At 42.6% G+C, this 25820-nt stretch overlaps 2 protein-coding genes across 5 annotated transcripts in view; one reads left to right on the forward strand and one right to left on the reverse strand.

Annotated features, from left to right (window-relative positions):
• The window catches only part of Fhip1b (FHF complex subunit HOOK interacting protein 1B), a 33557-nt gene extending 9334 nt beyond the window's left edge, over positions 1 to 24223 (forward strand). The window contains exons 2-12 of one of the 4 annotated variants that reach the window (XM_047516608.1): positions 539 to 867; positions 1001 to 1639; positions 2006 to 2164; positions 2354 to 2440; positions 2650 to 2817; positions 8233 to 8312; positions 8507 to 8712; positions 9136 to 9927; positions 12319 to 12497; positions 12655 to 12817; positions 15404 to 24223. In XM_047516608.1, the coding sequence (XP_047372564.1) occupies positions 730 to 867; positions 1001 to 1639; positions 2006 to 2164; positions 2354 to 2440; positions 2650 to 2817; positions 8233 to 8312; positions 8507 to 8712; positions 9136 to 9927; positions 12319 to 12497; positions 12655 to 12817; positions 15404 to 15762 (2970 nt within the window). In that variant the 5' untranslated portion in view covers positions 539 to 729 and the 3' untranslated portion in view covers positions 15763 to 24223. Of the gene's footprint in view, positions 1 to 538; positions 868 to 1000; positions 1640 to 2005; positions 2165 to 2353; positions 2441 to 2649; positions 2818 to 8232; positions 8313 to 8506; positions 8713 to 9135; positions 9928 to 12318; positions 12521 to 12654; positions 12818 to 15403 lie in introns of those variants that run through there. The other 3 variants (XM_047516612.1, XM_047516609.1, XM_047516610.1) reach the window with 3 other exon arrangements.
• On the reverse strand, positions 16229 to 20968 carry C11H11orf42 (chromosome 11 C11orf42 homolog). Its single transcript, XM_047516614.1, has 3 exons — positions 20897 to 20968; positions 16635 to 17438; positions 16229 to 16357 (listed from the first exon to the last, which is right to left on the reverse strand). The coding sequence occupies exons 1-3, from the start codon at positions 20966 to 20968 to the stop codon at positions 16229 to 16231; spliced, it is 1005 nt and encodes a 334-aa protein (XP_047372570.1).
• Positions 24224 to 25820: the final 1597 nt, after the last annotated feature.

The raw sequence follows: 25820 nt of genomic DNA on the forward strand, positions 1-25820 counted from the left end.
GGAGGTTGTACAGGTTAGATTATACAGGCTCCTATAGACCAAGGTGTAAGGAATTTGCATTTTTACCAGTGTGATAGAAAAGTCATTGGAGAGTATTATCAAAGGAGAGATGTATATAATTTAGGTTTTAAAAATATTATTCTGGTTGCTATGTGGAGAATAAATTTAGGATGACAAGGATGGAAATATGGAGACCAGATTGGAAGCTATTGCAGTAGTAAAACACATTTTGAGTCCTTTTGCTAATGAATTGGTCTTGGAAGGAGTAGGAGAAGCTAGGTTGATGCTCAGGCCAAATCATATATGTGAATGCTGGTATCATTTATGGAGACACAAAAGACTTGGGAAATAACAAGTTTGGTGGTGGAAATCATAAGTTGTGTTTAAGTTTTAGGTGCTGGCTCTGTGTATGCATGTGTGTATGTATTATGTAAGTGTGTGCAGTTTTCAGTGGATTGGTGATTCCGAGAGCTTCCTGTTGGGGAGTAGAAAGAGTTAAACTTCTGTGTGTCCTTTTCATCCTCTCTCTTTGAATTAGATTTGTAAGTCTGGACTGGGCAGTGTTCTCTGAGCTTGCCACTTCAATCTGGTGTAACCTCTGACTCCATGGCCAGCTACTGGCTCATACAGACCGGATGAAGCAGACTGGAGACAGAAGTGGAGAAAGCCTCCAACTGGCAAATCCTCGGAGTGTAGTACTCTGGCTGCTGGACCTGTCCAGCCTTCCTCATGGAGAGGATGAACTGGCTGAGCAGACTGGCCTCCAGGGGTCCTGGGCACCGTGTACCTCAAGGGGCCAGCCTGCAGACTCCAGTCATGGCTGACCCTGAGACCTGCCTCATGGTCTTCAAGAATCACTGGTCCCAGGTAGGGAACTATATGCCAAAGTGTCTGGTGGCCTCCTAAGTCATCCTCACTTTCTGGGTTCACTGTTCTTAACCATTCCATTCAGTAGCTTTATCATCTTAGAATCCTTCTGTCTTCTGTCTGTTTTCCCCAGGTGGTGCGAATCCTAGAGCGGCAAGGCCCTCGGGCAGCTCCTGGAGGTGCAGATGATCTCAGTGCTGTGCGCAACCACACTTACCAAATGTTAACACTGCTGGCAGAGGATCGTGCAGTCCCTTCAGCCCCCACAGTCCCGGGGCCCCTTCTTGAGTTTGCTCTGCATGAGGATCTGCTGACCCGTGTATTGACATGGCAGCTGCAGTGGGATGAGCTTGGGGATGGGGTTGAGGAACGGCGGGCTGAGCAATTGAAACTATTTGAGATGTTGGTGAGCGAAGCTCGTCAGCCCCTGTTGCGGCATGGTCCAGTTCGTGAGGCTCTGCTCACCCTACTGGATGCCTGTGGCCGCCCTGTGCCTAGTAGCCCAGCACTGGATGAAGGCTTGGTGCTTCTTCTCAGCCAGCTGTGTGTGTGTGTGGCCCGGGAGCCTTCATTGCTTGAGTTCTTCCTGCAGCCACCTCCTGAGCCAGGAGCTGCCCCGCGTCTTCTACTCTTTTCTCGCCTTGTCCCTTTCGTCCATCGAGAGGGCACCCTGGGGCAACAGGCCCGCGATGCCCTACTTCTGCTCATGGCTTTGTCAGCGGGGAGCCCTACGGTGGGCCGCTACATCGCGGATCACTCTTACTTCTGCCCGGTTAGCACCCCTTAGAATGGGATGGGATGGGGTATGGCATATGGACATTGTATAGACTTCCTAGGATAGGGGATTGAGACAGGTGAACATTGGACAGTACCTTCCTACCAGGTGATGTGGAAAGGCTAGATGCCAAGGCCTTTTCCTCCAGGAAGTGGTCCCCAGATTTGAAAGCAGCCCCCTGGAGTTCGAATGGTGATGAAGCATGGGCTTAGGTGGTTAGGGCAAATACCAGTGTTCCAGATGAGGTCCTGGCACGTTGAGTAGCTAAATACTTGCTTTGATAATAGTTCTTACCTCTACTAGGAAAACTCTGGACTAAATCCTAATCTTTATATTGTCTGAACCTTTGGTAACCTCTCCTAGGTGCTGGCCACAGGGCTAAGCGCCCTGTACTCCTCACTGCCCCGAAAGATTGAGGTTCCAGGGGATGATTGGCACTGCCTGCGGCGGGAAGACTGGTTAGGAGTGCCATCCCTTGCACTATTTATGAGTTCCCTAGAATTCTGCAACGCAGTCATTCAGGTAGGATTGGGGTTTCCTAGGAGGTGTGGCCCATGGTCATTCTGGGAAGATAGTGTGGGAAGGGGAACATTCTCTGAGTTCTGATATTCTAGCATCTTGGGGGTAGGGTGCCTATCTGTATTATATCGTCCTACTCCCTTCCAGACAGTGATGTCATAATACCCTTTCTTTTCTCTTACAACACTATAGGTGGCTCACCCCCTGGTGCAGAAGCAGCTGGTTGATTATATCCATAATGGGTTCCTGGTGCCTGTCATGGGCCCTGCCCTGCACAAGGTGAGAGTCATTGGTGGCAAGAAAATATTAGGGGTTAGACTGTAGGGTGGTAACCTCAATGATAGGATCAATGTGGGAGGGAGTGGGCAGGGTATTCCTCCTTTTTTTCCCTTCTCTGCTTCTTGTTCTTCCTTAGAACACAGGGAAAATGAGTTAGTATATGTGCAGGGAAGCCCTAAGTTTCCAAACTTTCCATTCCCTTTGTCCAGACCTCTGTGGAGGAGATGATCGCCAGTACCGCCTATCTGGAACTTTTCCTACGGAGTATCTCAGAACCTGCCTTGCTCCGTACCTTTCTGCGATTCCTGTTGTTACACCGGCATGACACCCACACCATCCTTGACACCCTCGTTGCCCGTATTGGCAGCAACTCCCGGGTATGGCCTTTACCACTGTTCTTGGCTTAACCTGGGTGAGCCATCTCTCTCTGACTTTTGTTTTCAGAGGGTATTCTTATTTTTCTTTGGTTTAGGTGTCGAACAGTCACTTCAAAATTAGAGATAAAACTTTTAACCTTTTTGGGTTCAGAATTTAATCTATTTCCTTGCTTTTATTGTACATGAATCTAGAACAGTTACCTTTTCTGGGTGACTTTGACTGCTCATCATGACTATAGGTTTTGCCTTACTTCCGTATTTATAACATAACATTGTTCTGAGGTTCTGTTCAGGTATTTATCTCTTTGTAGTCTGCTATGGGTAACTTGAGAGATCATTTTGGGTTTGTGTCTACATTGAGAGGTAATCCACTGTTACAGTCCTTTGGATTTGCTGCATTGAACTGTAACTTGGGGCATGTGTTCATTCATCCACCTGCATTCCTTCCTCCTACATATTTTTATTGAATGTTCATTGTGTGCCATACTGTTTGCTGGTGCTGGGGATATAAAAACAGACATTATTGATGACTTTCTGGAGCTTATTTTATGGGAAATATAGAGACGAAAACACAGTAATAAAATAATAAAAAAGTGTGGTAATTGTTATGAAAAAAACCAAACAGGTTACTTAGAAAATAGTAGGGTAGTCAAAGAAGACTGTTCTGAGAAGGTGACACTGAGCTGAGACATAAAGTTCTGAGGTGTTAGCCTATTAAATGTCAAGTGGGGAACAGTCTAGGCAAAGGGAGCAGCATGCAAAGTGATGTCAAATAGGGTAAAAGCTTACCATATTTCAGGAAATGAAAGACCAGTGTAACTTGAAGTATATGAGAAAGGAGTGAGATGAAAATTTAGAGATAGGTAAAATTCAGATCATGCAAGACCTTGTAGACCCAGGTAAGAAGTTTGAATTTTAATCAGTAGAAATGTATGTGAGATGGGAATAAATAGTTTCCAAGTAAAATGACCTAAAGTCTTTTTAGGGAAGTAAAGCATTAGTTTACCAATAGACTTTGTGACCTTTATTTTGGCTCTGGGACCATTTTTGCTTCCTTCCTTTATTACAAATAGTTGAAGATTCCTGGATCCTGTGTTTAAAATAGAATTTTTTCAATCATTAAGACTTCTGGAAAACTATTCTAGAATTAAGGTACCTACCTGTTAGTATAGTTTGAGGTCACTGAGATTCCTGGATAGCTGTGTTTTATACAGGTGCAGTTTTTGAATAGCTAAGTTAGTGTATATTCCAGACTGACTTTGATTAGACTAGTACAGTATTTCTGAACCAGATGTAAAATTCAGGATCATCTGGGGAGCTTTGAGCATGACAACAGTAACAGCAGATTCTAAACTGTCTCAGAACTTTTGAATTATATATAATCCTTGTCCTAGAGTGTGTATGTGTATGTGTGTGTGTACAAAATATATAATATATAAAAATATATATTAATTTATATTATATTAAATATAAATATATATGTAAAATATATATATATATATATATATAGTGTATGCATGTATTGTTTCTCCAAATATTTTTTATTGGTATGTTATAGTTGTACAGAATGGTAGAATTTGTTATTATGTATTTGTACATGCACAGAATATAACAGTATAATTTGACCAGTATCATTCCTCATTAGTTCCCCTTTCTCTCCCCTCCTCCTTCCCCCTGATCCTTTACCTCTACTCTTCAGGACTTGCTTTGATTTTTATGAGATTCCCCCTTCCTTTCTTTTCCTTTTTCCTCTCTAGCTTCCACATATGAGAGAAACATGACCCTTGACTTTCTCAGCTTGGCTTATTTTGCTTAACATAATGTTTTCAAGTTCCTTCCATTTTCCTTCAGATGACATTATTTCATTCTTTATGGATAAATAAAACTCCATTCTTTATTCACTCATCCATTGATGGACATCTAGGCACTTTTCATAATTTGACTTTTTGTGTAAATAGTGCTGTTATAAATATGGGTATGTGTGTATCACTATGGTATGTTGACATTAATTCTTTAGGATAAATACTGAATAGTAGCATAGCTGTGTATTATGGTGGTTACATTCCTTGTCTTTTGAGGAACCTGCTGATTTCTGTAGTGGTTGTATTAATTTGTAATCCCACCAGCAGTGTAAAAGCATTCCTTTTTCTCCACATCCTCTCCAGCATTAATTTAGAAGCCCCTCAAAACGCCACCAGAAAACTTCTAGAACTTGTAAATGAATTTAGCAAATTAGCAGGATATTATTGTTTGTATTCTTTTTTTTTTTTTTTGGTACTGGGAGTTGAACCTAGGGGGCAGTGCTCAACCACCAAGCCACATCCCCAGTCCTTTTTTGTATTTTATTTAGTGACAGTGTCTCACTGAGTTGCTGAGGCTGGCTTTGAACTCACGATCCTCTTGCCTTAGCCTCTGGAGTTGCTGGAATTATAGGTGTGTGCCACTGTCCCCAGCTTATTGTTTGTATTCTTGATGACTACCATTCTGACTGGAGTGAGATAAAATCTCAGTTTAGTTTTGATTTTCATTTCTCTAACAATGTTGAACATTTTTTTCATTTGTTTGTTGGCTGTTTGTATTTCTCCTTTTGAGTGGTTTAGTTTATTTGCCCATTTATTAATTGGGTTATTTGGGGGGTTCTTTTGGTGTTAAGTTTCTTGAGGTCTTTATGTATTCTAAATATTAATCCTCTGCTGAAACAGTAGCTAGCAAAGAGTTTTTCTCATTCTGTAGGTTCTATTTTCATATTCTTAATTGTTTCTTTTACTGTGCAGAAGCTTTTTCGTTTGATGCCATACCATTTATTAACTCTTGGTATTATTTCCTGAGCTTTTGAGGTCCTAAAGAGAAAGTTATTGCTTGTGTCTGTGTATGTTGGAGTGTTTACCTGGTTTTCTTCTAGATGTTGCATGTTTCTGGTTTAATTCTTAGGTCTATGATCCATTTTGAGTTGACTTTCATGCAGGGTGAGAGATAAGAATCTAGTCTCATTCTTCTACATATGGATAACCAGTTTTCCTAACACTATTGTTCAAAGAGGCTATATTTTCTTCAGTGTATATTTTTGGCACCTTTGTCAATAATCAGATGACAATATCTATATGGATTTGTCTCTTTTTTTCTTCAATTGTGTACCATTGGTCTATGTGTCTCTTTTTATGCCACTACCATGCAGTTTTTGTTACTGTAACTCTGTAATATAATTTGAAGCCAGGTATTGTGATGCCTACAGCATTTTTTTTTTTTTTTTTTTTTTTTTTTTTTTTTTTTTTTTGCTTAGAATTGCTTTGAGAATTGATTTTTAGACTGTTTTTTCTAGTTTTGTGAAAAATGTCATTGATGTTTTTATGGGGATTGCATTGAATCTATATATTGTTTTGGTAATGTGATCATTTTAACAATATTAATTCTGTAGGGCATGTACATTTTAAAAATGCTCCAAAAAGTACTCACGTGCTCTTGGGTTAAGATTTATTGATAAAAACCAATAGGGAGTAGATGTCAAAAGTTTACTTTTCAAAAGATACTAAAGAAGTTTTATTCCTCATTATGCTGTAGATAGGCCATGGTCATGTTCTATTTGGCCTCAGGTAATATATCATTTATGTTTAGAGACTATTCTTCAGGTACTTTTTCTCTCCCTGTGTTGGGCTCTGTCCATCTTCTTTTGTACTAATCTTATCTTAGCTTCTTTGAATATTCCTTATTGTCTTTAGTCCATAATATTTATTTCTCTTAGTCTCCCATTTGATCTTTGATCTTAGGAGCCTTGTGTTCTTAGGGTATTTCTTCTTTGTGTCCCTGGTTCTTGAGATTAAAACTCTTGTGTGATTACAGGATGCCCGTGTTAAACATGTAGATGCTTTCCTTTCCACTATCTTGTTCTTTCAAACTTGATGTTGTTGAACTGACTTTGAAATTTATATAGCCTGTCTTTTGTGCCTTAAAGTCAATCAGTGTGCCTAATTATCTGTATTATTTTCCTATTGCTGTTGCAAAACATTGCCACAAACTTAGTGGCTTAAAACAAACAAAAATTATTTTGTAGTTCTTGAGGACACATTTGGGTTGTTGCCAGAATTAATTTCCTTGTAGATTTGAGACAGATCTATGTTTTCTTGCTGACTGTCAACTGAAGATCTTTCCCAACTTGCAGAGCCTCCCAAATGTTTGGCTCTGGATCCCCTTCTTCCATATTTAGACCCAGTGCTGTTTCAGTTTTCTCTCTTTGACCCAGCTAGAAAAGGTTCCCTGCTTTTTTTTTTTTTTTTTAAACCCTGTTTGGTTTGGTTGGACACACCAAGATTATGTGGGATAGTCTCCCTGTCTCACATTTCATAATTTCAATCACATCTGCAAAGTCCTTTCTGCTGTGTAAGCTAAAAGTATTTACAGGTTCAGAATATTTACAGACTCAGATGTGCACATTTTTGAGGAACTGCTTTCTTACCTACCCTCTTGCTTTTCAGTGAGTCTTAATTGTCCATTGCTTGTTAAAGTGGATAGGCCTCTTGAATATCCTTGCGGTCCAAAATGTAAACTGAAATCTCATCTTTTTCCTGTTATGTGGTTGTCTTTTAATTTCCCCAGTCACTTAGCAAATAATTAGCACCTAAACTATACAGCTAGTTCCCTAGATGAAGATTCATTTAGTTGTCTTGAGAGCTCAGAGTATCTGACATACTTGCCTTGGGGAAGTATAGAGTGCTATGGGGATTCTGAGAAATGAGGGAGAGCTTACATAGGTTTGTTCTTTTTGCCTAGCCAGAGATGAACAATTCTTCCTTTTCTAAAACAAAAAGTTTCCCTGCTCTGAACCCACCAACTTTTTCCTTTTCCTGTCAACCATCCTTGAGCGTTTCTTTATCTGTCTTCTGAGATACACTGGGGTTTGGGATTGACTCAGACTCCTTGTTCACTGCTCCACCCACCTCCCAGTTGGGATTCTTCCAGGTTCCCTCTGGTTTCTTATGGGTAAGCTTTTAGTGTTGCTATAGTCCCAGCTAACAGGCATTCACTTGGTTATTATGTTGTTTTATTTCCTTTTAGTCATTCATTCATTCTGTTACAGTATTTCTTAGTGTTTCTTTTTCTGTGGCTTTCATTCAAGTGTTGCTGAAGTTTTAGCTGACAGGTATACATAGCCAGAGAATCTTGAGATAATTGTATAGCCTGTAAAAATCCATGGGGTCTGACACATGGTTCATTTTTATGTGTGAATAGTGAAGTCTTGCCAGAGATCTTGTGATCATCTAGTTAAAACTTGAATAACTATTATGTGCCAGGTCCTGTGTACATTTGTTTGCTCTAGGAGTGGTTGGTTGGGCCTGGGGCTGGGGGAAGTCTGTTCTCATTTGGTGAATAAGTTGGAGGGTAGAGAGCTCTTTTGGTGACTCCCTCTTTCCTTCCTCTCAGCTCTGCATGGTTTCTCTGAGTCTCTTCAGGACCCTCCTGAACCTCAGCTGTGAGGATGTCCTATTGCAGTTGGTTCTCAGGTAACCTCTGGGGGCAGGGCTGAGGGATGGCTGACCCTTAGGGCCTTGCACATTGCTGGGGTGATGGGCTGTATTGGTGTAACTTTTGAGTACCTTTTGGAACCTTGCTTAGCCATTTAGTTCCATTGGCCTATTTTTCCAGGCATGCTTTTCCCTTTCTATCTACCATGTCCCCTTTCTGCTGTCTTTTCCAGGTATCTTGTCCCATGTAACCATGTGATGCTGAGCCAGAAACCAGCTGTGCGTGATGTGGATCTTTATGGACGAGCAGCTGACAAATTTCTTTCCCTAATCCCACGCTGCTGTCGACACCATGCCCCCAGCCCACCTCGTCCAGAGCATGCCTCGTGGGCACGAGGTGGGCCTACCAGAGAGGCAGGGAGAAGGGAGGACATCACGGGTATGGCCTGGGTTCTGGGAGAGCCTAGTAAGAATGTGGGGCTAGGGTGAGGGGAGGGAGGTGAACATGAGTGGCATTCCGTTTTTGGGGAGGTTGCTGAGTTGTCTTGTAGGGAGAGGATTCGTGACCTCACCAAAGAAATTTAGAGTGATCACCAAAGAAATTTAGAGTGATCTCTTGGGCTAATCTGTTTCTTTTGTTCACTCCAGTCCTTTACTATTCCTGTTTTCATTATTTCTTTGATGGTGGTGGTGGTGAAAAGGGGTGGCAAATAAGGGAAAGGTTTGTCCAGAGGTTGGAGAGTCAGCTATATAAATGGGTTCCATGTTTCAGCCTCTTCGTTGCTTTATTAGTCTCTCTAGGTATCTTATCTCTTTTCTTGTCTCTTTGATTCCTCTTATGTTTTCTTTTTCCCCTCTGAAGGCCCCGGAAGCCCAAGTGTTGATTCCTCTTCTGTGGTAACAGTGCCTCGGCCCTCTACGCCATCTCGTCTGGCTTTCTTCCTTCGACAGCAAAGTCTGGGTGGCTCTGAGTCCCCAGGCCCAGCTCCTCGCTCACCAGGTCTTGCTACATCCCCAGCCTCCAGCCCTGGCCGACGACCCAGCCCTGCAGAGGAGCCTGGTGAGCTGGAAGACAATTACCTGGAGTATCTGCGTGAGGCGCGCCGTGGTGTGGACCGCTGTGTCCGAGCCTGCCGTACCTGGTCTGCCCCTTATGATGGCGAACGGCCCCCTCCTGAGCCCAATCCTCTTGGCTCCCGGACTAAGAAACGCAGCCTACTGCCTGAGGAGGACAGGGACAATGTGGGGGAAGGGGAGGAGGAGGAACTAGGAAGTAGGGGGCTGCCTGGGGGCTTAGGGGAGGGCCCTGGCCACCTGCCCCCTCCCCAGCTCAATGGGGTGCCAGGACCATGGCCTGAGGGGGCCAAGAAGGTTCGCCTGGTGCCACGTCTGGTGCCACAGGAGGGAGCTGGGGAGTTATTAGAGGGCACCTCTGAGGGCATAGCAGGACTAGAGAGTTTTGGGCAAGAGCTCCAGGAGCTGGAGGTGGCATTGAGCAATGGTGGAGCTGGCTCAGAATCCCCCCTAGAGCCTCCACTACCTCTTGAGGAGGAGGAGGCCTACGAGAGCTTCACCAGTCCCCCTGAACCCCCCGGCCCCTTCCTCAGCAGCCCTTTGCGGACTCTGAACCAGCTGCCGAGCCAGCCCTTCACTGGTAAGCTACTTAGCTTAGGCCTTCCCCTTTGTGTACTTTTTGCATGTTCTCAACATGTTTGTGCTGATTTCTGAGACTTCTTGGCTATGTCATTCCTGTATACTTGCCTACCCCTCATCCATTTTGCTTGGGTCCCTTCCAGATACATATCATGTCAGACTTGTGTTCTTGTATATGTTTGTGTCTTCCATGCTTGTGCTGGTTTGAGTATTGACTTATGTTTGAGCCTTGTATGTCTGTCCTATGTGCATGTTCCTTCTCTTCCCCTAGTCTGGCTGTTTTCTGGGGTTTGTAATTAGTATATTTTATGTTTGGTGTTTTCTGGTGAATCACAACAATATCTGAATATATGTGCTATCCTTTTTAAGAGGCACCTGTAAACCTTTGTTCTGTGTTGTTCCCACCAGTAATCTGTCTGGGTGTTGAGTCTTCTGTCAGTTTTCCTGTGGCCCAAGTTAGCTCTTCTGTTTTTTCCTACCCTATTCAGCTTCTTCCTTCCTGCTCTTCAAAGAAGGGACCAAAGTCTTCTGTCCACTGCCCTTGTACCTTCTTGGTTGCTTGACTGCCAATAAACCTGTCTTAGGGATTTATGATTAGTAGTAAGGACAGCAGAAAGGATGAAATATCTCTTTGGGGGCAAATGACAAAGCATGGTCCTGAGCTCCCAAGTAAGCCCTTCTGGGTTTTCTAGAATGTTCCTGGAGCTAGACCTGGCTTTAGTGGTTGGGCTGACTCCCCTTTGTTTCTGTTTAAAAAATTAAGCATTGCCTTCATCTGTCTCTAATCCTTACTCCACACCTCATGCCAGGAAAAACAAACAAAATCTGTGTGAAGTTTTGTGATTGTTAAAATTTAGACCACAGACATTGACTGAGGCAGACCTTAACATCTCATCTTTGCCATTGATGTGTGTAAATCACTTATTTTAATATTGGCACGTTGTGAGAACTCAACAAGTTGATCTCTGGGTGCATGAATGATTTAAGTAGACCATTCAGCCACTCATCTTATGGTTGATTATAGTCAAGTTGTCATGCCTTGATTAGTTCTTGTCATTCTGGGCCTGCAATATGCTGTCCTCCCTGCATAGCATCAGGACTTCTGCTCTGGAGTCAACTTCCTTTTCTTAGAAACTACAGAAAATATAGTTTTCCTTTTATTTAAGATCTGCTTTGCTTCTTGGCTCAGTACCACTAGGAGATAGTATGCACGTTTTACTACAGTCTTGAAGTATTAGTTGAAGCTCCTTTTTTCTTCTTTCTTATAAGAGCCTTTTAGATTGTCTCTTTTAAGAAACTCCCAGGAAATGAGAAGAACAGAAGGACAAAGCAATGGGTTACCTCAGACCCTGTTAAGTTAGTTAGTTGTCTTTGAGCTAAAGCTAGTTGTGGAAATGTAGAGCAGAAGACATTTTAAGATCTTTTTCAGTATTCACCACCTCCTGCCCTTAATTATAATCTTGGCTTAATTCATAGTACAGTTCTTAGATATACTCCCTTTTCTCCAAAATCCCTGATCAGAAAGACTAATGGATCTAGATCTAGTGATAGTGATGTATTTTAGTTGAGACTGTCTCTTACAAATAAAACTGATCCCCTTTTGTTATCTCTTCTTCCCCCAAAGAGTCTGTTTACTATGTGCCTGAATTAAACTATCCTTTTACTGCAGATTTCTATTGCATCTTCTTGGTTCCCAGCTCCTGAAAGACAGAGCTCATGTTTTTTCTGGTCCTCCAAAGATTTCTCCTCTAAACTTTAAATATAGTCTCTTTGTCTTGGCTATACTTTTTTCTTGCTTCCTTTCTCACCAAGTTTAGTGTTATTCTGGCTTATGTGGGACCTGATTCTGAATTTTGATCCTAATTACTCTCTTTGCCTAGTCATTCTTTTGTTGGGCTTCTTGGGTGAAACTTTTTTAAAACTGAGAAATAATTTGTGGCTTATGGTTATAATTGAACACTTAAAATTTGTCAGATCTTTAAAGACAATAGTTTACATTGGTATCTTTGTGATCCTCTTAATTACCTTATGAGGTAGGTATATTTTCTTATTTTACCAGTAGGAAACTAAAGCTTGGAGAGTTCTTACTTATCTAGTAATATAACTAGTAAAGGGTAAAACTGAAATCTGAAATGATATTTCTGTGTCTTCAGAGCCTAAGATCTGACTCCTTGGCGCAAATGTGCATAAATCTGGCATCTGGACTCTTGTTGTCCATGTTGTGTCTGCCACCTTATTTCTTCCAGAGTAGGTGGTCAAAGGATATTTAAACATATCCAGAAACTGACATATAAATAATTTTTATCTAGTGGGGGTTTCTTGTTTTGGGGAGGAATGAGTGCGATATGCATTGTGTTCAGGCCTTGTATCCTTGTACCCACCCCTCCCCCAGGCCCCTTCATGGCTGTGCTCTTTGCCAAACTCGAGAACATGCTGCAGAACTCCGTCTATGTCAACTTCCTGCTGACGGGGCTGGTGGCCCAGCTGGCCTGTCACCCCCAGCCCCTGCTCCGCTCTTTCCTGCTCAACACCAACATGGTCTTCCAGCCCAGTGTCAAGTCCCTGCTGCAGGTGTGCGATGCATGCATGCATGGGTGCGTCCAGGCTCCATGGTGGGCCAGGCCCGCAGCTGGAGTGACCCTGGGTGGGCTGGGAATAGGCCCAGTGGGACTAGAAAGAACTCCCAGTCTAGAGCCACCAGAAATGTCATAAAAGTTGTGCTTCATAGGTGCTGGGCTCTGTGAAGAATAAGATTGAGAGCTTTGCGGCCTCTCAGGAGGACTTCCCAGCACTACTATCCAAAGCCAAGAAGTACCTCATTGCCCGTGGCAAGCTGGATTGGGCTGAGGGTCCCACAGCAGGACCTGCCCCCCGCCGCTCCGATCCCCTAGGTGAGGCCTATCCTTCTACTCCTCTTCCTGCCCTTCCTAGATACCCCTTTAGCCCAGGTTAGCTGAGCTCTTATTAAAGGTGAAACCTTGTGCTAGGAACTAGAGAACTGTAGAAAATGGAATCTTGATGTTTGTCCTCAGGCACTGATTCGGAGGCTAGAACATTGGTCCATCAATTAAGAGCTCAGTCAGCAGTACTAGCAAAACCAGTTTTAGGACTTATGGGCACACAAGAGGACAAAGTAGTCCCTAGGTTGAGATATTTAGAGACCTTATTAAGGATGTGACATTTATCATACTCCTTGAGAGATAGGTAGGATTTAGGTAGGCAAAGGGATAGACGGTCTTTATTCTTTTATTCAGGTGATATCCTGGACTGTTTAGTTGGAGCAGGGGATTTAAAAGTTGGTGGAACAGTTGGTGGTAAGGCAGGAAATAGCTGGCCAGAGCAGAAGGTTCTCCAAGCAGAAATTGGGCTGGTTAGATGTTGTAGTCTTTTAGGTAGAGAGAAACCTTTTTTAAGAAACTGGAGGTTCTTAAATTAGAAGTGGAAAAATGGGTAAATTAGCAGAGGTGAATTGGAACTGGAAGGTATGTTAGCAAGAAGAGCAGGAGACTTCTGTTATAATGCAAATGTGGTCATCAAGGTTTGAACTAGAATAGAGGAAAAGAAAGGAAACATTTGATAAGGTAGAAATGGGATAGATATATTGGCAGAATTTGGTGAGTGGTTGTGGGGATAAGAAAGGAAAAATTAAATAAGACCATGAAATTTTAAATTCAGATATTTAATTTAACAAGTACCTGAACACGACTTGTGCTGATCTTTGTTTTTGGAACAGGGGATTCAAAGAGCATAAAATCTAGAGAGTGACTAGAGGAATATAATAACAGGGATCAAGTATCCAAAGGTGGTGGAAGTAATGGAATAGAGTAGTAGGAAAAAAAAATTAACTTCGAACTAGAAAAGGTTGTTTCCCCCCCCCCCTCTTTGGGGCAAATGAGAAGGGAAAAAGATGAAAATGGCTTGTACCACTGGAGTTGTGAAGTGTGGAGAAAGATGGTAGGGATTTCTTGTCTTTTCTAGAGAAATTGGAGGCAAAATGATAAGCTGAGAGCAGAGATGAAATGCAGGCTTAAGGAGAAGCATGTATGAGTTGGGAAGAGAATACCACAAAGGGTTATTGCTCAGCTATGAAGACCCTGCTGAAGTTACTTAGCATGATTTCCTCATGGTCTGTAATACTGTGATAATTTCTTCCTTTTACATTTTTAGTACTGGGGTTACTGGAGGAATCAGGGATACAAAGGTAGATAAGACAGCCTAAGCTGTGGATGGGGAAGCTGGGTGGAGAAGTAAAGGCTTGGCAGTTAGGTAACAGATTAGTGCATGAGGTAGAAGACATTGGAAGAAATAATTAAAGTATGTTCAGATAAGGGCAATAAAATAGGAAGTCAGTGGAGGGCAAGTCAGAGGAGGTTTCTCAGAGAGGTAGAGATAGTAAAAGTCAGAAAGGATGAAAACAAAACAAAACATCAGGGAGAACAAAATGTAAGGAGACAGAGCTATAATTGCATGTAAGGTATCTGTTATGTTCTAAGAAGATAGATGTAGATGTAAAAGTAAGGTGGGGTATAGAGAGTTGAGAAGAAATTAGAGGAGGTGAGCCTGATTGTGAAAGCTTCTGAATACTAAATTTAATAGTGTCTGTATAGATGATACTAGAGGTGGAGAATGGAAATGTACCATAATCTAGAGGCTAGAGTCTAGTCTTGATAGTGGTTATGGGTGCAGACCTATGAGTCCTCCAGAAAATTAGAGAGAAGACAATGTTTTGAAGGTTTATTTGAGTCTAAACCAACATAAAGTTGTCTAACCACAACCAGTGGGAGGGAGGGTTTTTGTGGCTATACAACAGGGATTGATAAATGTTGAGTGGTGTTACCAGAAAATAGATCTTAGAGGAACAGGTGACAAAAATGACAAAAATGAAATAGTCCCTGAACTATGATGGCACACATAAGCCCTGTGAATATTGAAGGAGCAGAGGATGTGGGTCAGGTGTTATAGCTTGGCAGAGGAGGGGGAAGTAGTTGACTATAGTTTTGGAGGATGATGGAAAGCATGAAGTAAGGGCATGTTATAAACTGAAAAGAAATAACTTGGTGATGATAGAATAGTGATTAGAAAGGGTGGAATCCCTCCTGGTGAGGTGGCATGAAGAAGGAGGAAATCACAGCTGGGAATGAAGTGGCTCAGGTGTTGACTAGTTAAGGCTGAGGATGATGGTTGACTGGATGGGGAAGCTGGGTGGAGAAGTAAAGTCTTGGCAGGTAGCATTTTGGTGCTAGAATGAGAAAGAATACCTTCCTTCTCTAGTCCTGAGTAACTTCGAGGATGGAACAAGAAATGGAACTTGAGGTTCATTTCTGCTGCATCTTGTCCTTACATTTTCTCAGAACCCTAGTGGAGAAGTTCAAGAAACTGAGGGTGGGGATGGGGGTGGGGGTGGGGGAATATACTCTCTCAGACTAAGATAGGTTCCTTGATCTCAGCACCTTCTTGATAACCCTGTTTATTCTCAGTGAAGAGCCGGAGGCCATCCTTGGGGGAGTTACTCCTGCGGCATGCACACAGTCCAACCAGGGCCCGGCAGGCGGCACAGGTCCTTCAGCCTGGGAGAGACGGAGCAGGACTTGGCCTAGGTGGGGGCTCCCCTGGGGCTTCAACTCCAGTTCTACTCCCCCGGGGCGGGGCCCCTGAGCGCCAAGGTGAGGCTCTGCGAGTCAAGAATGCTGTCTACTGTGCAGTCATTTTCCCTGAGTTTCTCAAGGAGTTGGCTGCCATCTCCCAGGCCCATGCTGTCACCTCGCCTTTCTTGTTGGATACTTCAGAGGAGGGATCTGGCCCTCCCATCTCAGGCTTTGGACCCCTCAATCCTTAATTTTCTTCCATGGACAATCAGGGCCACAGGTGGCCTGGACTGAGGCCAAGGCACAGGCTCCTTTTTATGTTTGGAGGCAGTGATAAAAGAACTTTTTAATTTATTTCAGATAAATGTTTTATGGAGAACTTGTTGCAATATGTATAAAAGGGAAATCTCTATTCTGTGCTCATTCTTCTTTCCCACCCTTTATCAGTGGGACTGGGACCCCAAAAAGGTTGTACATAGATGGGGAGGTCATCAGGGGTATTTTTCTCTGGTGAGGACATCGATGCCAGGGTTTCAAGTACCTCTTATGCCCTTAGCTGGTAAGAGGTCATGAAGCCTAGGGAAAAAGTGGGAACTGTCTCTGGACCCCAGAATGAAGAAGCAGCATGAGCCCAGGATGGTTCTGGGGAGCAGCAGCTGATGTTTATTGGGGACCAGTATCTTGGGGACCTTGCCCCCTGCATCTCTCGCCTCAGCTTCAGTCGTCGCTGTCGAACTCCGAGGACAGACCCTGCAGCAGGGGCAGGGACATGGAGTGCCGATCGGGGTCCCCGGGGCCCCCACCCTGGGCTCCTGGTGGGGGGCTGCGGGGGCTGAAGAGCCAGTTCTCTGCCAGGGTTGGGGATAGTAACAGCTTGACTCATGCCCTGGTCTTTTTGCCCCCCTGGTCCCACCCTCTGGTCCTGCATGCTATCCCCGCCCCCTCACCAGGGCCATGCTTCCATCTCACCCACCCCTGGCTCCTTCACTCCATCCCTCTCACCAAGGACCTGTGCACAGTCTTGTGTGTCTTGTGTGACCCACATATCCTAGGCTATACTCCCCATGTCCCCTCTGTGCCCCATTTTGTCCCTCCCAGCCCTCGCATCGTCACTTCCCTTAGCAGTACCTGACAGCATCTGGGGCCCTTTCCGGAAGGGGTTTCGGCCCTTGTAGGAGAATCTGGTGGGTCTGCCTTCTGGCCCTTCCTGGGGTGGTGTTGTAGGTGGGGCTGGGACAGGTGGGGGAACATCAGCAGCTTCTGGGAGATCAGTAGGTGCTGATGTGGGGGCCAGAGTTGGCATGATGCTGAGGTTGGGTCTGACCCAGTTGGCCCCATGGGGCAGTGGGTCTTTGGTTAGAGGCTTCTGTGGTCCCAGTACACCCTTGGGCTGCAATGAAAACTTGAGGCAGGAGAAGGCAACAGGCAATGACCGCTGTAACCGAAGCAGCTGGGGCTCACGGGCTGTAGGTAACAGCCCTAGCTGCAGCCAGGAGCAGGAGAAGACCTGATAGATGACATAGATGCTGTGGGTGCTTCGGAGCCAGGGAAGAGTCTGCTGTAGGCTCACCTGTCCTGGTGGCAGCAACAGGAAGGCAACCTTCTTACGCAGGCCACCCATATGTAGGCGGATTCGGCAGGGCTGCCCATCTAGCAGTCGCATCTCTTCATAGGCTATCTCTGCTCGTCCATTTGGTGAGTATTCCCGAGTGCAGTGGGAAAAGGCACCCTCAGACCCTGCCTGTTCTAGGAGGTTTGGTAGCGGCCCCACTGGTTTTAGAGCCCTCCGGCCCTGCCGACCTGGCAAAGCCAGGCGGGAGTGGGCTGGGCGGGACTGTTTCACTAGCACGCCCAGTAGGTCATAGCAGGCTGCATCCGACAGGAAAGGTACTGCCACTACATTGGACCCAAAGCGCTCCTCGATGACCTGCAGGTGGCCAGTTTATAAGTGAGTTACTGAGTTAGGGTCAGGAGTTAACTGGTAGCCTACTCTAGATTGACCTTCCCACTGTTTCCTGTTGAGTTACTTCTCTACATGCCCAGACTTATACCTACTGCTTACCCACCAGTTCCCTCCTGTGGCAAAACCTTGGATGTCTACTATGTGCCAGACTATGTTAGATACTAGGATACATGTTAAGTGAGACACTGTTTTTGTCCAATATAACTCAGTCTAATGAAGGAGACGTGTAAATAGTCAGCTGAGTGAAGTAATAGCAAGATATGAAGGCAAGAAGTGACCTAACAACCTTTGTCATTGCTAGAAAGAGAATCAAAGTAGGTTTCTAGGTTGTAATACTTAAACTTTGAAGGAATTAATCAGATAGGAAAATAGTCATTCCAGGCAGAGGGGACAGCCAATGAAAGAAACTGAACTCTTAAACCATGAGGGACATGTTTAGGAACAAATATTTCATATTACTTACATGTAAAGTATGAAGACAGATGGGCACACAGAAGCTAGAGTATGAAAGGTCTTGTGTGCATGCATTTCATAAATGATTGGAATTTTATACTGAAGGTAATGGGGAGCCACTTGAAGGGCTCTGGGCAAGAGGGACAGGACCAGAAAGGTGTTTTAGAAAGCTGATTTTTAAAAGGAAGGCATAAAATAAGAGAGAGATGTCATTTGAGAGTATTGAAATGCAAAACATGATGAATCCCTGAACTAAAATAATGTGGAGAAAATATTGCTATATTTAGATCATAGAATTAGTAGAATTTGGTCTCTTAAGTTGTATGGGAAAAGAAATTCTCAAGGATCATTCCTAGGTTATTGGTTGCTTTAGCCAAGAATGCATACACAGAAATAGATTTGTAATGCCCATTTTTTTGTCTATAAACTACATCAAGTACCTCTTAATAATATACTTTCCACCCTAGTTGCAGAGGATAGTTGCTTTAAGAAGTAAGATTCTCATCTTTGTAATGTTAGTTCCAGGATGCTTTTAGGAATTCTAGTTCCCCACTTGTTTTCTTTTTGCTTGGTAACACAGATTTAGAAAGTATGTCGTACTTCATGACCAACTGGGAACCCTATAATATCCTCTTTAGTAATTGTATTTAGGTGTTATGATCTTAACCCATTTCAACATTTTGTTGGCTAAGACTTCTGGCTCTCTGTTCTGCTAGAAAGAAAGGGTCCACAAAAGTTCCTTTTTTGAGCCTCCTTCATATTTGAATTCATTGCTTAAAGTGCTGTATTTTACTGCCTATTCCCTGCCCCCAAATTCAGCATGTCTGTGTCCCTACTGGTGGTGTTGCCCACTCTCTTGGCTTTCTGGTAGGATTCACTCAGTGGTCCCCTAAAACCAATCTGCTTTTTGCTGCCCCCAGTATAAAAAAAGAGGGTAGCTAAATAATGGAATTTAGTCTACACTTTGGACAAGTGATGTACTTTAAAGATTGTCATTTGTCATCCGGCCAAGGAAATAACTGGTGCTCTTTTTTGATATGCATGGAAGAATTTTCATCACTCCTTCTCCTTTGCTTCAGTGATACAATGGAACACTTTTTTTTTGAGGGAGATCAGTAGGCTGAAGAATCAGAACTCTGAGAAGGGCCAGTTGGGTTTCCAGATGTGAGAGCAGAACACTGGTGTTTTGGCATTTTTGGATGGAATGCTTTCCCCCATGACAATGAAAGCATAGCCACTGACAACCTCAGAATCCCACCCTAGTTGTTCTTTTGGTGTCTTAAGATCCTGAACAAATAAGACAAATGGGAGTGTTTCCAGGAGAGATCTAATAGGAGTCTGATGTTTAAAATACCTGGTGCTTATTGTCCAAGTTTATGCTAAAAGGGTGACTTTCTGGTTTAGCTATTGGTTCTTCCCCTAGCATGTAGGCATTAATTTTCTGTGGAGGTTTATTAGGCCTTCTTCTCATCCTTGAGGGCCCAGTGGTTATTCTAAAATAGGAAAATTTAAAGAACTCAGTTCTTTGCTAGAGTGACTGTGTTCTTGGTAGAGTCACCATTTAAGACTATTCTTTCTGCTACTACTGAACTACTATAAAGTACAGACTTTAAAGGGGTATAAATTCAGGTTTCCTAGGGGCATCTCAGAAAAAATGGTAGATTATCTTCCTAGATACACTTTGCTTGGAATTCTGAATGGGGAATTCTTGAGGCAGATTCTGTTTAGCCACATGTTTTACAAAGTGCCGAGTAAATTGTTAGCAGTTTTGCAGAGAGGAAACAAGATCACTCAAAGATACCCTGATCCTTAAATTTGCCACATATCAATAGTGACTTAGCCTGCATATGTCTACTCTGATTTTCCATATAAATAGTATAGTGAGGTTTTATTTTCATAGTCAGAGATGGTATAGCATTCTAATAGTGGGATACCCCTTTTACTTTCACTCTAATTCTTATTGGACTAATCTAGATTCAGCCTTCTCCATTGCTGAAATCAGTTTCTTTCAAAACTTGCAAAGACCATGACTCTTTCATTTTGGTTTCCCTCATCTTTGTGGTGAGCAGCTTCCCAGGGAGTGGTAGCTACATGCCATTAAGGCTACTTTGAGTCATGTGGACATTGCTTTAAAGGGGTTTAGGCTTGGTGGGCTATCTTCCTTTAATGCTTTAAATCCATTTCCCATCAAATCACATAGCCATAACCTGATTCTCCAAACTGAGAAATTGCAGCTATCTAGCCTTTAGCTGACAAGTAATTTGGTGGGACTTACTAGATGCCTGAAGCCTAAATACAGCCACCATCTCTTGTGCTCCTTGAAACTTACACATTTGGCTCAAACCCAAATTTCTCATTTTGTTGGAATTAAGGTGGAGAAAATATCTGTGAGTCCAGATTACTTGGGCAGTTTAAAGTGCTTTTTATAATCGGCCCCTTTTCTCTTGTGTCTTCCTTTTCACAACTACTACTTTGCTGTAGAAGTCTGCAATTGGGAAATGCACATTTTTCTTTTTCTTCTCCTGGTTTTTGAATATACTTTACCTTTAATTAGTACACTCTTCAGTCTTCATTCACCTCTATTAACTCAGTCAGGTATTTATTATGTACCCTTTATGTGCCAGCTATTTCTCTCCCTTTTTGTATAAATCTTTCTTCTCTAGCTAGAATGTCACTCTCTAGGAAACCTTCCTAACCTCCCAAGTCCTATCTTTGACTTCCTGCTTCTCTTCTGTGCTCTCATAGCTCCCTACACATTGCTTTTTAAGGGACCTTTATTAATAATTTTGTAGTTAGGATTAAATGAAATGATTTGTGCAAAGCACTCTACCCCAGAGCCTGACACATAAATAATGAGAAAATGTTAGTTTACTATTGTCTTAGACTACTTACTCTTCCCTACTTAGAAGCTGCTCAGACCCATCCAGGTCACACTTTCACTTCCTCCTTAGCCTCCTTACTTTACCCACCTTATCCTTGATGAGGGTCCAGGTGGCATCAGCTTCATCCAGTGTTAGCAGGTGGGGGTTACTAACCAACATGGTGGGGTGTGGGAAGGATTGGATAGGGCAGTGGCTGCTGCAGAAACCCCAAGCTGCCCGGAGAGGTGAGGCCCCACGCCCTGGGCTCTGACCTGTTGCTCATGAGGTCATAGAGGTCCTGCTAGGTGATGGAGTCTTGGATAGGAGAGGACAGTAACTTTCTTAGCCTCACCTGTGGTTCATATTCCTGAGTAACCTATTCACCCTCCTACTTTAAGGGAGGAAAATGTAGGTATCTGTTAGGGTGTAGTTCTTGGTCTGGGTTTATGTGTGTAGTTCTTGGTCTGGGTTTTCTAAGGAAACAGGATCAGGGCTCTCCTCCTTTTAGTAGCCTTCCTGAAGCAATTTACTGTCTGTTTAGCTCCATATGACTTCTTTGTGAGGTTGAATAGAGATCCTGAAGACATGAAAATATGGCTCAGACTTAGAGCCAAGCAGTGGTTCTCAACCTTGGCTGCACTTTGGAATTACCTGGGAATGTTAAAAATTACTAATGTCTATCTTCTACTCCCAGAGATTCTGATTTAATTGGTCTGCAGGTGCCTGGGCATCATGATTTCTAAAAACTCCTTTGGCCATTTTAGTGTGCAGTCTTAATTGAAACCCATTATCAATGGGTGGGTTATTAAGTACAGTGAAAAGCAGGCATGTGTGTAGGAGGGTGCCATGCTGAGCAGTGACAATGTGGAGGGTAAGAATCTAAGTGTGATAATGTTACCTTAGTAACTGGAAAGAATTTTCAGGAAGTCAGAATTACCCAAGTAAATTTGAAGGAAATTTCTTTATGTTCTACTCCTCATCTTAGGCTGATTTGAGTCTAGTTCCTTCTCTCCTACTTCAGTTCTTACCTGTTATCTCTCCTTGTGTCTTTATCCAGAGGTCTCAAACCTAGTGTTTAACTGGAGAAAATGGATCCTGATAACTATTCTCCCACTCCTTATCTGTCCAAGGAATTCTCTCAGTCTCTCTGGCAAGTGTCCTTTGTGCCCATGAAGACCTCTTTGTGTAGGGACTGTCCTCCCCTCTCTTGACCCAGAGTATAGAGCCATCCCATAAAGTTGGCTGTCTTCTGAGCTACTGAGGTGATATGAGGGTAGGGCCCAGAGAAGGGTTCTACAGTGGTGGGAAAGAGTGTTGTCAAGAAAAATTTCCTGAAGGAGATGTAACTGGCCTCAGAGGAAAATAATGCTAAATATATGGGTGCCAGGTCTTTGAGCAAACATTTGACAGTGACTTGGTCCTATTTTTCAGGAGGGATGTTAATATCAAATATTTGTTGAGCTCTTCTATGCTAGGGTCTATGACAGATACTTAATGCATTATTTTAGTTGATCCTTTTGGGAAACTTTAATAATATTATCCCATTCTACAATGAAGAAAAGCCTCAGAAAAGTTGAATAATTGGCCCAGGGCATTCAGTGAGTTAGTGGAATATCTGGGATTCAATTCTAAGTCAGCTTGATTCTAACTTAAGCAATTAAACAATATTCCTTTTGGTGAAGAGAGAAATTAACATGGTCCTTCTGTTCACTTTGTGTGATGGGAGAGATATGTGCTAGATGGAAAGTATGCGGTGGCTTAGTGGACAGAAAATGGGTAGGATGGGAGAAAAGCCACAACAGAACAAATCATAAACCTCAAATTTCTCACTAAGACAAGTGAAACCAAGTTACTTCCTTTTAGTACATCTTTTATTTTCATAAGGTAAGATTATTTAGTGTAGTTTAACGAGTACCTCTCCTCTCCAGAAGAGAATTCTCAATGAGTAAGACAAAAGTAGAGGGAGAAAGATATTCACAAGGACAATAAACATAAACATGAGATAAAACTGACAGTGCAAGGAGACAGTTTCAGAGGTACAGAGATAATGAGAATGACTGATAAACAGATGGAGAATGGAGTACTTGTAGATACTGAGGGGAGTCCATAATGAAATGGGTAGATGAGGTAGTTATAATAGAGAGATGGTGCGTTGTTGGTGAAATAGGATGAGGAGGATTTCTCTAAGCTTCTTGTTCATGGAGATGGGCTCAGGAAAAATTGGGTACTAATGAACTCAGTCAGAGACTTATACCTTCCAACTTTATCTTGCTTTCTGATTACTGCAAGTCTCTAGGCTCCCTAAATTTCATACTGCTCTATCCTGACATTAAGTAAGTAATCTTTCCTTTTGGCTCCGAGTCTGAGACTGAAAGTTACTGAAAGTAAACAAATGACAACTGAGTCCTGAATGGAGTTGGTAAACTCAAGAAATGAGCTGTTTGGGTGGTATCCTGCTGCTGGGGTTTGCTTCCAGTGTAGCACATTCTGGGGTCTCCTTGGAAAAGAGGCACAGATCATCTGCAGAATATTGGGTCATCTCAATGGAGAACATGAGGTGAACATATGGGGATGTTTATCCAGAGAACAGGTTCTTTGCAGGTACCTCATGGGCACTACAGAATAGCATTGACAGTACAGACTGTAGAGTAATAAAGAACCCAAGTAAGTCTCTTCCCTTCTCTCAGGCTATAAGGATACAGATGAGTCCTTAATTCCTTATTTGAAACTTTTGGAGATAGGTATGTTTTGGAGTTGGGCATTTTTCAAATTATAAAAAGGGAATATAGTACATATATATTAAGTAATACCCCAGCAGAATTTAGGGCAGCGCCCTATAATCAACCTCAACATTTCTCCAGTTAAATATATAAATGTTTATACTAAATGAGATAAAGACTATAAATAGGGTCATAATGGTTGAGGCCAAGTTTTGGACCAAAGTTATGAAAAAAACTTGTTTTTTCAGAATTTTTTTTTTTTTTAATTTTGGAATTTTAGGTAATGGATTGTGGGCTTATAATTAAGTCTTCTCAGGTTATTATGAGGAATCAGAGTGTGCTAGTCAAGCTTTCTAAACACATCACAAGGAAGGCATGAATGCAGTCTCAATGCAGAGCAAAATACAAATGTCCAAGTGAATAGATCTTTGGCTTGAAGAAATAAATTTACATTGGACAACATACAGCTTTGGAACAAGCTACCTTGGAGAATTGTACACATCCAGGGATTGAAGGTGCCTTAGAAGAGTCTTCCTGTGGTGGGAGGGTGATAGAATTTAATGCTTATGAATACTGGCTGCATATGATTTCCCTTTTAATGTATCAGAGGGGAATGGTAAGAAATGGTGTGTGTGTATGTATGTGTGACATGAGATAACATACAGGAACTACTTTATATTTCTTTATAATGTTGTAATAAACATCTTACTGCATATATGTTTGTTTATATCTCAATTATTTTCTCAGATTTATTAAAGGGAAATCACTTAAGAGAAGGACATGGACATCTTAAGGACTTGTAATCCATAAATATTTTGTCACAGTTATCCACAAAATTATAGCTTAGAGGGCTTTAAACTCAGAACTCATGAAAAAAATTAGTCTTGAGAATGTGTGAACTTGCAGTTGGATAGATTGTAGATATTCTCCTTATCCACTTGGGTTCAGTGTGACAACATTTGAAAATCATGCAAATCAGAGCTATTTCTTTAGTTCCTTGTTAAGGACCTGCTGAGACCCCATGTGGCCTTAAGAGATAGCACCATCTGCTTTTTCAGTTCTTCAGCTGCCTCTTCTGTGTGGTGTCCCATCATGCATGGTCCAGCTGTCAGAGCTGAGTGGGTTGGTTGTTTTCAGGCTTCAAGTCTTCATGGCTATTGCTAGTACCTGTGGTTAGATAGTTTCTTGGAGAACTTGGGTTTGCCTGTTGCCTGTGCAGCCTGTAGTTTTCTCTGACTCACACCAGTGATTTCCACCCTTCTGTATAAGATTATCCTCATTTTCAACCCCATGCTGGTGTGAAAGACCTTTATACAATATTCTTTTCTTTGTGCAGTTTTAGTGAAAATGAATCTCCTGTTGGGTAATATTGTGATACTTCCTGTTCAGTATCTCTATGTACTAGCAGCTGCAGCAGTGTGAAATCTTCCTATTTCATCATATTGCACTGACATCATTTGCTATTAGTGATGTTGACCAAGATAGATAGGGGTGCTGATGTACTTTATTTGGGGAATATACATTCTTGACTGAGGTGCATAAAAGGGCAGATTTGCAAGAGATCACAGTGATTTTCTGGGTCATCAAAAGTTTTTTCAGTCGGACCCTTGACCCTTGAAGCTGTAGGCCCAGGAAAATAATTCTGTTAATTCTTGGGACTTCAGTGGAAGTGAGGGAAGAGGAATGACAATTACATGTGAGACCAAGAAGATCCTCTGAGTTTGGAATGTTTTTAAAACCAGTGTTCTGCCATCACAAGGTACATTATCTTTCCAGATTCTCAGAAGGTGAGGGATTAGCCTGTATAGCTCCTTCCTTGAGGACAATCTGAAAACAGAATCTGGCTCTAAGAAAGAGGACTGTAGTCCCAGACAAGTACCCAGGCATTTGTCTTCAGAGGCAGTGCCACGCTTTGTGGCAGGGCCAAGCCCCCCAATTTTGGAATCTGTAGAGGAGCTAAGGCATTTTTTTCAACTTAGACCAAAATGATGGGTGTAGGAGTAGGAAAAGAATATATCTTTTAGTTTGATCTTATTATTATGATCCCTCATCTTATTTTCCCTGCAGGGTAACATGTAGCCTCTGCCTCCTGCCTCCTGCCTCCTCCCTCCTCTCAAGCAGGACATATGGGTAGGCCAAAAGGTTCAGATAACAGTGGTGTACCTAGTAGCAGTTTCACAGCAAATATTTGTTATCACAGTCACATGCAGACAGTGGGACAGACAACCCATACTCCCAGACTCCAGACTTTGCTCCAATTGCCCCTCTCCCATGTCTATCCGTAGCCTAGCCTTTGTTGTCATCACTGTCCA

The sequence above is a fragment of the Sciurus carolinensis genome, chromosome 11 (assembly GCF_902686445.1).
Source record: "Sciurus carolinensis chromosome 11, mSciCar1.2, whole genome shotgun sequence".
Lineage (NCBI taxonomy): Eukaryota > Metazoa > Chordata > Mammalia > Rodentia > Sciuridae > Sciurus > Sciurus carolinensis.

What these genes read in the sequence shown, in the direction of transcription:
- C11H11orf42 (XM_047516614.1), bottom strand. Translation starts at nt 20,968, where the DNA reads ATGTTGGTTAGTAACCCCCACCTGCTAACACTGGATGAAGCTGATGCC. An exon ending in GGACCCTCATCAAGGATAAG is followed by an intron (nt 17,439 to 20,896) that starts GTGGGTAAAGTA and finishes GGCCACCTGCAG; the next exon opens with GTCATCGAGGAGCGCTTTGG. An exon ending in CCCAGATGCTGTCAGGTACT is followed by an intron (nt 16,358 to 16,634) that starts GCTAAGGGAAGT and finishes ACCCTGGCAGAG; the next exon opens with AACTGGCTCTTCAGCCCCCG.